At 46.7% G+C, this 14,572-nt stretch overlaps 1 protein-coding gene across 1 annotated transcript in view; it reads right to left on the reverse strand.

Annotated features, from left to right (window-relative positions):
* Positions 1-8,159, reverse strand: part of RECK (reversion inducing cysteine rich protein with kazal motifs) — a 247,826-nt gene extending 239,667 nt beyond the window's left edge. Inside the window, exon 1 of the mRNA XM_066579140.1 lies at positions 8,018-8,159. Coding sequence (XP_066435237.1) covers positions 8,018-8,117 — 100 coding nt within the window. The 5' untranslated portion in view covers positions 8,118-8,159. The remainder of the gene's footprint in view (positions 1-8,017) is intronic.
* Positions 8,160-14,572: the final 6,413 nt, after the last annotated feature.

Below are 14,572 nucleotides of genomic sequence, written 5' to 3' on the forward strand. Positions count from 1 at the left end.
GTATCTCATACTATACTTATTGAAAAAATGACCAAATATGGGATTGACAAGGCAACTGTTAGGTGGATTCACAACTGGCTGAGTGATCGTACTCAACAAGTTGTCATAAATGGCTGCACATCCAAGTGGAAGAATGTCTCAAGTGGGGTACCACAAGGCTCTGTCCTAGGCCCAGTGTTATTCAACATTTTTATAAATGATCTGGAGAAGGGAATCGAGGGGAAACTGATCAAATTTGCTGACGACGCAAAGCTAGGAGAGATAGCTAGGGAAAAGAGAAAGAGAGAATATTTAAAAAGATCTAGGAAAGCTTGCACAGTGGGCAGCAATTAACAGAATGGTATTTAACAAGGAGAAATAAAAAGTCCTACATCTGGGCAAGAAAAATGAAGAAAGCACATACAGAATGGGAGGAATTGGGCTAAGCAGCACATGTGAAAAATACTTGGGTATACTAGTAGATCATAGACTGAACATGAGTCAACAATGTGATGCAGCAGCCAAAAAAGCAAACACAATTCTGGGATGTATTAAGAGAAGCATAGAGTTTAGATCACGTGTGGTAATTATCCCCCTCTACTCTTCCTTAGTCAGACCTCATCTGGAATACTGTGTCCAGTTCTGGGCACCCTACTTTAAAAAAGACATAGACAAACTGGAACTTGAAGTTCAGAGAAGAGTTACCAAAATGGTAAGCGGTCTGCAAATCATGTCCTATCAGAAACGATTAAAGGATCTGAGAATGTTTAGCTTGCAGAAGAGAAGGCTGAGAGGAGACTTAATAGCTGTCTACACATATCTGAAGGATTGTCACAGTGCAGAGGGATCAGTCCTATTCTCATTTGCACAAGGAAAGACTAGAAGCAATGGGATGAAACTGAAAGGGAGAAGACACAAATTAGATATTGGAAAAAACCTTTTGCAGTGAGGGCGATCAATGAGTGGAACAGGTGACCACGGGAGGTGGCGAGTTCTCCCATTCAACTCAGACAATTGCCACAATACGGACGGAGAAAAATGACATTCCATTGGCCAGATCTGCAGGATGGAGTAGACCTCACACATCTGTAAAGCATCAGAAGAGCTGGAGTCTTTGGTCAAGTGGTATTAGAGTCTGCAGGTTAGTAGTAACCCACACCAAAATCAGTAATTGCCAAATCCTCATTGGTGATGAAGCTGTGAACATCAGGGAAAGTGTCATTTCTACTCATGGTAAATTATCTTTCTTTAGTCCAAGCAGCACAGCCTTCGGCCTCCTGTCCTCGAGCGATATATCATTGCATTATCTGCGGCGATAATCCGCACGCGGGTAATGCAATTTCCATAGGATAACTATGGCCTGATGTACACAAGCGGAAATCTGCCGCGATTTTCCGCTTGCGTATAAAATGGCGGTGACTTTAGCATTCTCTTGCGGCTGAAATTTGCTGCGGGAAAATGCAACGCCCATGGACAAGACGGCCTTCCTTCTTAAAGGGGTTGTCCCGCGCCGAAACGGGTTTTTTTTTTTTTAAACCCCCCCCCCCGTTCGGCGCGAGACAACCCCGATGCAGGGGTTAAAAAAACAACCCCCACAGCGCTTACCTGAAACCCGGCGGTCCGGCGTCTTCATACTCACCTGCTGAAGATGGCCGCCGGGATCCTCTGTCTCCATGGACCGCAGGGCTTCTGTGCGGTCCATTGCCGATTCCAGCCTCCTGATTGGCTGGAATCGGCACGTGACGGGGCGGAGCTACACGGAGCTACACGGAGCCCCATAGAGAAGAGGAGAAGACCCGGACTGCGCAAGCGCGGCTAATTTGGCCATCGGAGGGCGAAAATTAGTCGGCACCATGGAGACGAGGACGCCAGCAACGGAGCAGGTAAGTATAAAACTTTTTATAACTTCTGTATGGCTCATAATTAATGCACAATGTATATTACAAAGTGCATTATTATGGCCATACAGAAGTGTATAGACCCACTTGCTGCCTCGGGACAACCCCTTTAATAAAAAATAGATTTTGTTAAGTAGACCTTGAATCTGGTCTTTTACTTGATAATAATTTTCCAAAGCGCCAACATGTTCTGCAGCGTTTTACAAGTCAGAGGGAACTGTCAAAATAAGGGCTTACGGACTAGGAAGAAATAGGCACAAATGTCTCCTGCATCAGACAGAAATGTGACGGACATTCCCCTCTAGTGATATTACATTAACAGCTCTTAGTGCTCCTTCACACTGGCGATTACAATATCGCTGTGAGAATATTCAGTTAAATTTGCAGTTTTGCTTATGAGATGTCTAAGGGCTCCTTCACACTGGCAAACACAATGTCGCCACGAGAAAATCACGGCAAAAACCACAATTTTGCTCATGAGATGTCTGAACGTCAGCAATGCTTTTTCTTGCAAAAATATCGCTGCCATCTGTGATTTTCTCATGATAGACAATAGGAGTTTCTAATGTTAAAACCAGATCACACGAAAATCGCAAGTTTGTGCGTTGTGATGCAATAAAACAAAGGTTCCATAGGTAAGCATGGGAAATAAAACAAAAGCAAAAAACTAAGAAAGATAGGACAGGCAGCAAGTGGAAACATCGCAGATGTGAATGAAGCCATTGCAAAGCATAGCTTTCATACTTCTGTGTTTTTACTCGCTCTCGCAAAAATCTCACGATTTTCTTGCAAGTGTGAAGGCACCCTTAGGGTTCACTCACATGGTCATAGGTTTGCTGCATGTTTTTTACATCCATACTGCACAGTGCTAAAAGTCTATTGCCTTACAATGGGTCATTCAGAACTGTGTATTAAATGTGTGAAAACACAGCATGACCTATTTTGGAGCTTTGTGGTGGGAGGGGAGTAGATAGTCCCAGCTGATCACCTATTGTGAATGGTGGGCCCTGTGTCATCTACATATAGGTGTCACCTGTCTATGATGTCAATGAGATGACTGATGTAAAGGTTTTCTACAGATCAGGATGTACCAGACTAGTATTAGGCTCTGTGGTCACTGTGCAGGGAGGAGGAGGTGAGCTGTGACTATTGTGAATGGTGGGTCCTGTGTTATGTACATATAGATATCATCTCTCAGTGTAATCCTGCCTGTGATGTCAGTGAGATGACTGATGTAAATGTTCTCTACACATCAGGTAGTGACAGACTAGTATTTGGATTAGTGGTGAATGTGCAGGAGGGGGAGGAGGTGAGCTGTGACTACTGTGAATGGTGGCTTCTGTGTTATCTATGTTATCTACATATAGGTGTCACCTCTCAGTGTAATCCTGTATGTGAGGTCAGTGAGATGACTGATGTAAAGGGTCTATACAGATCAGAAAGTAGCAGACTAGTATTAGGCTCTGTAGTCAGTATGCAGGGAGGGGATGAGGTGTGCTGTGAATGGTGGGTCCTGTGCTATGTACATATAGGTGTCACCTCTCAGTGTAGTCATACCTGTGACGTCAGTAAGACTACTGTAAAGATTTCTCTACTAATCAGGAAGCAACAGACTAGCATTAGGATCTTTGTGAAAAGTGCAAGATTTTAGGAGTTTTTAAAAAAAATCTAGACAGTGATTAAAAACTTAAAAAAAAAATTCTATAAAAAAAAAAGTTTAAACACAAAAATGTCATTTGGATAATTTTCTGATAACACATTTCCCTTAAAACAAAACCAAAGTGCTATCTGCAATACCTGTGGTATAACCAATTGTAAGTAGGAATATCTAATACATCCTTGGTTGCTGAAGTGCCTCTCTGCAAGGATATAGGAGATATTGTTATTTTTAATTCATTATTAATACTTCTCACCAAAATTTACTGCAGTGATGGAGATGCAGCCCCACTACACCTTCAGGCCTCTTTCAAACGTGCGTCGTTTTGACGCTGACTAGGTGCGTAAAAAAATTGCATCTAAAGTATCCATGTGTTAGATCTGCTACCCATGTCTGCCAACCTCTTGTGCTTCCGGGCAGACATGTGTATCGCTCTGCTCGTCCTGTGCGTATGGACTCTATATGTCTGTTTAATACCAGCACTGAAAGAGTTAACCAGTTCTCTGGCTCTCACCCCAGCTGTGGGGTTAATAGGCATTACTTTCCTATTTAAGCTTGTCTGGGGGCACTTCTCCCTTGCCTGAGAGTTGTTGTGTGTTTGGTTTCTAACACCCAGCTTTCCTAGGTCGCCTGTATCTGTATTCTGTTTATTGGTTGCCTCCCCGTCTCTGCACCTTTTGCGGTTTGTGTGTTTGGCTCTGTCATCCTGCATAGCCTCCCTACGCTGGTCTTCTCAGTCTGCTCTTTGTCTATGTATGTTTTTTGCTTCCTGACGTTTGTATCTTAGCTTGTTGTGAGCTTGCTCTAGTCACCCAGCATTGCCATCCTGTATTTTACGTTGGTCAGTTGTCAGACCCTGTTCCTGTCCTTGTTTGTGTCTTTGTGTACATCTGTCTGCTGGCAGATCCGGTCTTGGTACCGCTCCCAGCTCTGTGGTTTGTACAGCCCCGTCCTGTGCTATTGGTGCCTCCTGTGTCCTGTCAGGAATAGCCAGCCCGAGGTGAAGACCGTGGGGTCATCCTTGTCAAGATGCCAGCAGGGTATCTTCCTGTTTAGCAAAAGGGCAATATTTGTTAGGTACTGTTGTACCTTGACGCCACTGGAAGTGCTGGGTTTACACCACTGTTAGGCTGCTTGACAGCCAGGTGATTCCCCCACTTCCTGAATGGCTGGGTGCCAGCCACATTGGGAGGGGGGAATGGAGCAGCAGGGGAGAAGGCACAGCAGCGGCGGTGCCGGGGACCGAGAGCGCCAGAGCAGCAGGGGAGAAGGCAGAGCAGCGGGCCAACAGCAGAGACTCCTGCAGCGCAGGGAAGCATGACAGCAGGGGATGGAGGGTGACGGCAGAGAGCGGAGGATCAGCAGGGGAGATTGCACAGCATTAGAGGTGAGCGCTGGCATCGAGATTGCAGGCATCGGGACTGGCGGCGCTGCTGGCAGGAAGGGGGGGTAAGGTTAACACACAGGCGCCTAATGGGGAGGAGGCGGGACGGGCCAGGAGCAGTGCACTGAGCTCCCACCCCCTCTCTGCCTCTCGGCACTATTTGCAATGGGAGGGGGCGGGACGGGGCAGGAGCAGTGCACTGAGCTCCCACCCCCTCTCTGCCTCTCGGCACTATTTGCAATGGGAGGGGGCGGGACGGGGCAGAACTTAGCTCTGCTCCCATCCCGCCCCTCCCATTGCAAACAGTGGCGCGGGGCGGAGAGGGGGTGGGAGCTCAGTGCACTGCTCCTGGCTCGTCCTGCCCCCCCCCCCCCCCCGCAGAGAGGGGCAGCATATATAGGCCGGGCATAAAAACCTGTCCAATATACGCATGTTTGAATAAGCCCTCAAGCCTATACCGAAAAAAACTGCAGTAATAAGTAGCTGCAACTGCCAAGTGTATATGAAATATCACTACTGCAGCCCAATTAAGGCCACTCTCACACAGGTATTAGTAAAAACTCTGTATTTTTGAATTATGTTTTCAACAGAGTTTTAAACGCACCCCATCATTGCAATGGGTGGTGCAGTGCATTAAAAATAGCTGAAATGCACTAAAATAGAGCAGACAGTGTTTGAATAGTGCTGCGTTCGAAATTCCGTGCTCAAACACTCATCTGAGAAACCCCATTGAAATCAATGGAAGCAGTTTACAGCAATTTTAGCAGAAGTTTCAAACGTTGCACTAAACGCTGTAAAAACACCTGTGTGACAGCAGTCTTAACAACATCTGCACTAAGAACAGAAACAATGGCGCTGGACTGCAGAGGGAATTTAGTTTGTCATTTTTAAGAATTTCATATCCTCTCCTCATTTTTTATAACATTAAAAAGGTACTGGTGCATCTTGTCTCCACCAGAACTGTGGGTGGAGACGTGGGTTTGTCGGGGTGGAGTTATAGGGAACGCCCACAGTTGGCAATTGGCTGCCTGAATGGGGCTGAGGAAAGCGGCTGATGGGAAGAGAGAGAGAGCGGGGTGGACGGCATTACAGATTGCAATGCTGATGGGAGTCCGGCAGGTAGTGATATCTGGGGATGGAACCGGCCTTCAGCCTATGTTTACCTACATGCATATGATGGTGGTGCCGGCTTCAGCGGCGGTGCCTCCATCCATCCAGCCAGGTGACAGCATGGCCGCCTTAAGTGGTGGAGGAGTATAGCAGAACGCATTACAGCAGATATGGGAGGGCGAGGGGGTGACTGGCAGCGCCGGAGCCAGGAGGGGAGAAGGGAGAGCGGTGGCGAGAGTGACAGGACCCGGGAGGGGAGATGATGGTAGAGCAGCGGCAAGTGTTACAGCGGGGTCCTGAGCTATGATGGCGGGGCCAGGAGCAGATATGGCAGGCCGGCGCAACCACACTGACAGTACTGCTAGCAATACGCTAGCAGCTAAACAAGGAGCCCAGCGGGGCCGGATTCTTTTGACAGCTTGTGACTGGGGAGGAATGTCGGCAATCGGCAGCTGTGGGCATTCCCTATAACTCCACCAGGACAATCCCAGGACTACACCCATAGTACCGGGGGAGACAAGATGCACCAGTACCACATTGGAAAACCCTTTAAGCATAAGCTGGAATACTGAAAGGTTGGAAGATGAAAATAGTAAATATTGTCTTTAAGGGTCAATTCTTTGAAAAGAAAAATAAACATATCAAGAATGTGTGGGGAAAAAACACATCATCTAATCATTAGTAGTCACAATTCTGACCAGTTCTGATGAGCACTGGGCTCATCAGAATAACACCTCAAAAACTGCTTGTTGGACCCAAAATTCCAAGCGTGACCAGTGGACACCTGCTGCAGAAGGGAGCACAGCATTGCTGCCAACAGAACTATTTGATGAGGATTTTGGTGCATACCAAAATCCTCATCAAATTTGCTATCATTCTGCTTGTAATGCATGTGTGTGGGATTTTTGTGATTGTTCTCAGCAAGAGAAACCACGTAATCTTGTAGATAGGATACCTTTTAATGGCTAACAAAAATACATGATGTAATAATAGCGAGCTTGCGAACCAACGCAGGGTTCTTCTTCAGGCTAGTGGAAGCTCGCTATTATTACATCATGTATTTTTGTTAGCCATTAAAAGGTATCATATCTACGTCGTTTCTCTTGCTGAGAACAATCACATTTTGCTCTACTGGCTAACACGGTACCAGATCTTTGTTTTCATTATATGTGGGATTTTTGTAACGCCATTCACACGTGCTGGAAAGTAATCCATGCTGATTGTTGCCTGTGCCAAACAAAAAATCCAAGGATAAATATGCTTCATACACTGAAAAAGCAGAGGATTAGAACCAGCAGATTATTTGTTGGAAAACCATATAAATTATGTAATAAATTATTCTCAATACAATAAAAAGGTGATTAAAACAGATCAACAATCCCTATAGCAAACCACCATGCAGCTGACTACTATCTGATATTAGAAGCTAAGGTTACATCAGACATACAAGCAAAAATCAACAGTAATCGTTCCATGTAAAAGCAGCCAACAATCGTTTAAATAGTTTGCTTTTCATTCGGTATTCACTTTATTTTGCAGGCATTTAAAGCATCACTGGCGTGCTCATTCAGTGCCCATTCACTTATGGAACGAATGGGAACGACTGAACGATCAAATGCTGAATCTGTCGGTACAATCAGGTTGCCCCAGTGAACTTCGCTCATTGAAACGATCTATCTTTTGGGGTACACGCATCTGCAGATCTGGTTCCCTTGCTCAACCACATAGCAACAATTGGCATCTAGAAGTTTTCCTTCTTATCACACAGTGGGGGAGGGGCAGCTGAGATGGGGGGCACCGGCCATCTGGACTGCACATTGTGCTCTTCCTCGTTCTAAGGTTCTTCATCCACAGTGGCCCCATAACTGCCTTGCACGTCCCCTAACCCACATCAGCGGTCCCTTCTGCAGGAGCCGCTGAGTCTCCCACCTACAGCCCCCCCAATGCCCCATCATCTGTGCGAGCAGTACGGCTGTCGGCATCACTCACCCGCAGCCTCAGGGAGCAGCACGGCGACGAGCAGAAGCGAGAGTCCGGGCAGTCCTGGAGCGGCCGCTGCCGACATGACCGGCACACAAGCGGAGACCATCACATCACATCGGCGCTGTGCAGCCAGTGTCCCATCTCGCTTCCTTCCTTCTCCTCCTCCTCTTCCCCTTCCCTTCACTCCTCCTCAGAGTCCGGGTTTCTTTATTCTCCCCCTCTTCTTCCCTCTCCTATCAGTAAGAAGTTAGTTTGTGTCCAGCTGTAGGAGTCCCAGAAGTTACTTTGTGCGCAATTGTAGCAGTCCCAGAAGTTACTTTGTGTCCAGCTGTAGCAGTCCCAGAAGTTACTTTGTGTCCAACTGTAGGAGTCCCAGAAGTTACTTTGTGTCCAGCTGTAGGAGTCCCAGAAGTTACTTTGTGTCCAGCTGTAGGAGTCCCACAAGTTCCTTTGTGTCCAGCTGTAGGAGTCCCACAAGTTACTTTGTGTCCAGCTGTAGCAGTCCCAGAAGTTACTTTGTGTGCAATTGTAGCAGTCCCAGAAGTTACTTTGTGTCCAGCTGTAGGAGTCCCACAAGTTACTTTGTGTCTAACTGTAGGAGTCCCAGAAGTTACTTTGTGTCCAACTGTAGGAGTCCCAGAAGTGTCCAGCTGTAGGAGTCCCAGAAGTTACTTTGTGTCCAGTTGTAGGAGTCCCAGAAGTTACTTTGTGTCCAGCTGTAGGAGTCCCAGAAGTTACTTTGTGTCCAGTTGTAGGAGTCCCAGAGGTTACTTTGTGTCCAGCTGTAGGAGTCCCAGAAGTGTCCAGCTGTAGGAGTCCCAGAAGTTACTTTGTGTCCAGCTGTAGGAGTCCCAGAAGTGTCCAGCTGTAGGAGTCCCAGAAGTTACTTTGTGTCCAGCTGTAGGAGTCCCAGAAGTTACTTTGTGTCCAGCTGTAGGAGTCCCAGAAGTTACTTTGTGTCCAGCTGTAGGAGTCCCAGAAGTTACTTTGTGTCCAGTTGTAGAGTCCCAGAAGTTAGTTTGTGTCCAGTTGTAGAAGTCCCAGAGGTTACTTTGTGTCCAGCTGTAGGAGTCCCAGAAGTTAGTTTGTGTCTAGTTGTAGGAGTCCCAGAGGTTACTTCGTGTCCAGTTTCTGCTTTCAGCATGCTCCACTTTTCTTTGCCCGTTTTATCCCCTTTAACCAACTGATAAGACAGCCTTGTACATGAAAATATCACTCTAATCAGTGTGCCTTAAAAAAGTGACATTACAACAATTCAAGCCTTTAATAAAGTACAAAAACAAAAAGTAAGGGTGAAAAAACTACCAGACAAAAATAAGGTAATATATTACACTGCTCAAGCATTTAGTGAGTATTTATCATGTCAGCAACACACTATCAATAAGGTACCATAAGCATAGATAAAACTAGCATAACCTCATATACCAGGTATCATGCATATAGTAAACAGTATTTAGCCAATTGCCTGGAATTACCTCAAAATACCCCTATAGCTGCTGTTAGCAGCAAACGTGCATGGGGTAAAATGATAATAATGGAAAACCATATTTCAGCAATCAAGGCTCGATATTGTGCTAACCAATATCTGAATTTGCCTCGGATGCAAGGCATATTTGTATCAAAAATGTCTTGCATCACTCCAGGGAAGTAGCGATCCTGACAGCCGTGGCGGAGGATCACAGACTTTCTCCCATTGCTTTCAAATGGGGAAACCTTGCACCAGACTGCATGCACCTAGCATGTGGTATGATGCTCCCGCTGGCCCTATTAAAATCAATGGGAGATGCAATGCGAGGCTACACACAGACATAGGGCTGCAGAGACCTCGTAGCTCCTGTATATAATTAGATTTGTATGGCTGATATAAGTTATACATCTGTATATTTTCCAGCAAGATAATGCTCAGCTGCACACACAAGGGGGTTAAAGGAGTCCTCCACAACATTGCCACACTTCTGTGGCCTGCCTGCTCACCAGATTAATATATGGAACCATCTGAAACACTAAATTCGCTAGGACAATATAGAGGCTCAGTAACAGCAAATGTGGAGCGATATGCGGCAGGATACCAGACGGAACCTTTATACCTCTATGACGAAGTGTATCACTTCTTATATCCAAGCTAGAGGCTGTACAACAGAGTACAAGAGCCTCCATGCCCACCCGTATCACAGCTTGTATCCAAGCTAGAGGTGGTACAAAAGGGTACTAGAGCCCACCTGTCTCCCATCTTGTATCCAAGATGGAGGTGGCCCAACGGGGTACTAGAGCCTCCATGCCCACCCATATCACATTTTGTACCCACGCTGGAGGCAGACCAACAGAGTACTAGAGCTGCCATACCCGTCCATATCAAATCTTGTAGCCAAGCTAGAGGCAGTACAAGTTACTAGAGCCCCTGTGACCATCCATTTTACATCTTGTTTCCAAGCTAGAGGTGGTACAATGAGGTACTAGAGCTTCCATCCCCATCTGTATCACATTTTGTATCCAAGCTAGAGGCAGTACAGCAGGGTACTGGAGCCTCCATGCCCCCCTTAGAAGATCTTTTATAAAAGCAAGAGTTGGTAACAACAGGGTACTAGAGCCTCCATGTCTACCTGTATCACAACTTGTATCCAAGCTATGGGTGGTATAACAGGGTACTAGAGTCTCCATGCTCTCCCGCATCACATCTTGTATCTAAGCTAGAGGCGTCCCAACAGGGTACTAGAGCTTCCATGCCTGCCCATATTACATCTTGTATCCAAGGTAGAAGTGCCCCAACAGGGTAATGCAGCTTCCATGCTTGACTATATCACATCTTATATCCAAGCTAGAGGTGGTACAACAGGGAACTAGAGCTTCCCTGCCTGTATGTATCACATCTTGTATCCAAACTAGAGGCGCCCTAACAGGATACTAGGGCTTCCATACCCGTTCGTATCACATTTCCTATCTAAACTAGAGGCAGTTCAACAGGATATTAGAGCCTCCATCCCCACCCATATCACATCCTGGATCCAAGCTAGAAAAGGTGAAAAGCCAGCTCCTCAAAAAATTCATAAAATTATAAAATGCTAGATACCATGTGATATCATAGAATCATAGAATGGTAGAGTTGGAAAGGACCTCCCGAGTCATCTGGTCCAATCCCCTGCTCAGTGCAGGATTCACTAAATCATCCCAGACAGATATTTGTCCAGCCTTTGTTTGAGCACTTCCATTGAAGGAGAACTCACCACCTCCCGTGGTAACCTGTTCCACTCATTGATCACCCTCACTGTCAGAAGGTTTTTTTCTAATATCTAATTTGTGTCTCCTCCCTTTCAGTTTCATCCCATTGCTTCTAGTCATTCCTTGTGCAAATGAGAATAGGGCGGATCTCTCTGCACTGTGACAGTCATTCATATATTTGTAGACAGCTATTAAGTCTCCTCTCAGCCTTCTTTTTTGCAAGCTAAACATTCCCAGATCCTTTAACCATTCCTCATAGGACATGATTTGCAGGCCGCTCACCATCTGAGATAGGAAGATGAGACGTTACATTTATTCCACATCCTCTCCACTGATGCCAACAGACTTCTTACATCAGTATTTCAAGTTCTGTAAGCCTTTCAAAAAGAAGGATTTCCGTTGTGCCTCAAACCAGTCATCCGTAGCAGCCATGGCACCAGAAATGGTGTGAAATTTGGTACCCTTGAGATGTTTCTTCAGGTTTGGAAACAGATGATAGTCGGAGGGAGCTAGATCTAGTGAATAAGGCGGGTGGTCAACCAGCTGGAGGCCTAGCTCCACCAGTTTTGTCGTGGTCGCTTGTGCAGTGTGAGCGGAGGCGTTTGAACAGCTTGCCGCACCTTTTGGCCTTCAGAGCTGCCTTTATTTGGTCCAAAAGTTCAATGTAATACCTTGCATTGATGGTGGAAGTTATCCCAGAACACAGACGCCATCAACTTAGTGGCTGATTTTTGCACCCTGAACTTCTTTGGGTGAGGAGAACCACTGTGCCTCCACTCTTTTTTGATTCAAATAGATTTTATTGCATATATCAGACAACCAGTGTTAATTTTCTGCATTAATCATGAAAAAATCAGATATAACTTTCGTAAACTTTTGAAAGAATATAAAGATCGAAGGGAGAAGTAAGGTAGGTCTGGGGGAGGAGCGTTTATCCCTAGTGGGGTTTGACGAGACAATTATGTCTCGTGCTAGCTACTTCTTTCGCATTCCCTCTACCTCGGCTACCTTTGGGATTCGTTGTGGCGAGGCTTGTTACGGCCCCCACCTTGAGTATAGCAAGTTGTTCTCCCTTTGACTATGTGGAACTTAACTCTCTTAACACACTGAAGGGGGGGGGGGCTAGAGGAGAGAGGGGGGGGGGAGAAACGAGAAGAGCTGCTGTGTGGGGCCCCTTGCGGTTCTGCTTTATGGTCTCATCTGCTTATCCCTTGGCCTATTGCCTAGTCCAGCAAGCCTTGGGCTACCCACTTTTTAAGATTGTCTGAGCCTCTGAACGCCACCCATGGCTGCCAAGTCTTGAGGGTGGTTTCCCAAGTCTTGGGATCGTCAGCCCCCATTTCGTCATATCTCATAAGGGTGTGGAGTTCCTCCACCCACATGCCTCTAGTGGGGGTGGTTGGAGAACGCCAGAACCTCGGTATTAGCCTTCTTACTGCTATTATAAAGTACCTTAGTAGGCCTGTTTTGGCATCTTTCACCGACCCTGGGAATAGCGAGAGTAGGGCTAGTTTTGGGTTTATCGACAGCCCTGTGTGGTTGATGTGGTTAAAGAGAGTTGTCACCTCATTCCAGAGGGAGGCCACTGGTTGGTAGTCCCACCAGATGTGTATCATTGTGCCGCTGCTCTCGCCACACCTCCAGCACATGGGTGAGGACTGAGGGAAGATCTTCTGCAGCAGGTCAGGTGTCCTATACCACCTTGTGACTAGCTTGTAATTGAGGTCTTGGATCCTGCCCGCTGAGGAGAGTTTATGTGTGAGGGCCCATACTTTATCCCAGTCCTCCTCTGTGAGAATGGTGTCAAGTTCTGTTTCCCATGCCTCTTTGTAATTCAGGGTCTCGTCCTCTGTCTCACGGTCCAGCAGTATCTTGTATAATCTAGAGATCAAGTGTCTCTGGTTTGTGGTTGATAAGCAGAGTTGTTCAAATGCCGTAAGTGGCGCTGTCAGGTTGTCTTTCGGTGTCAGCGAGCTCACAAACCCCCATAGTTGCAGGTATTGAAGCCAGGACCCTGGCTGATGGGAGTTCTGTCCCAGTATCTCTGTCATGGGTTTTAGGCCTTCTTGAGTCATGACATCTCTCAGTCTGGGGATCGGTCTGACTGGGAGAGATAGGAGCCTCTGGTGTAGTAAGGTGGCTTCAAATTGGGGGTTAATTGCGAGTGGGGTTAGAGGGCCTGGTATTGTGACCAGTCCAAAGTTGTGCGCCATATCTGCCCATGTCTTAATTAGTTGGAGACCAAAAGGGGAGATATTTGGGATGGATTTTATCAATCTCAGGGGGATCCATAGCGCTCCGTCAAGCCCGTCTGGTTCGCCTGCATGTTCCATTTCTACCCAGAGTCTTGTACTCCTATTTTTGATGATGTCGAGGGCGCAGTTTGCGATGTTGGCTTTGTGATAGAGGGAAAAGTCCGGGAGGCTCAGGCCTCCCCTCTCTTTTTCCCTTGTTAGTATAAAGAAACGTAGTCGCGGCTTGCGGCCCCTCCATATGAAGGCAGTGATTAAGGATTTGACTTTTTTGAAAAATGCTCTCGGAAGCCCAATCGGGATGGTTTGACAGAGATACAAGAATCTGGGCAGCACGTCCATTTTTATCGCGTTGACCCGGCCATTCCAGGAAAGATACAGGGGTCTCCACTTCCCCAGTTCCTTCTCGAGATTTTCTATAAAGGGGATGAAATTTAGTTTGTAGGCTAGTGAGGGCTCTGTCGGGATCATGACTCCCAGGTACTTTATGTGCGAGCTGACCCACCGGAAAGGGAGTGCCCGTCCCAGTTGGGAGACCTCGGCCTGCGGAAGCGAAATGTTAAGGGCCTGTGATTTCTGGGTGTTTACTTTATAATTGTTGACCCTCCCGAATCTTTCAAATTCCCTTAATAGTACAGGCATGCTGACTCGGGGGTTGGACAGGTATAGGAGTAAGTCGTCAGCAAATATGGCCATTTTGTGTTCTGTGGGCCCGATCGTGAGTCCTTTGATCGATTCGTTACTACGAATGGCATTGGCTAAGGACTCCATTGTCAGTATGTATAAGAATGGTGAGAGTGGGCACCCCTGCCTAGTCCCGTTATTTATTTGAAGAGATTCGGATAACGCACCGTTTACCCTAATCCTGGCAGTTGGCTCTCAGTATAATGCCATGATTCTCTGAAGCATACGCGGGCCCAGGCCGATTCTTTCCAGTGTAGCAGAGAGGAAGGTCCAACTCACCCTATCAAACGCCTTTTCGGCATCGATTGCCAGAAGGCAGAGAGGGTTTTTTGCTGATTTTGCCCTAGCTATTAGGGACATCGTTTTGATGGTGTTGTCCCTTGCCTCTCTGCCTGGGACGAAGCCAACC

The sequence above is a fragment of the Eleutherodactylus coqui genome, chromosome 9, assembly GCF_035609145.1.
Source record: "Eleutherodactylus coqui strain aEleCoq1 chromosome 9, aEleCoq1.hap1, whole genome shotgun sequence".
Taxonomy (NCBI): domain Eukaryota; kingdom Metazoa; phylum Chordata; class Amphibia; order Anura; family Eleutherodactylidae; genus Eleutherodactylus; species Eleutherodactylus coqui.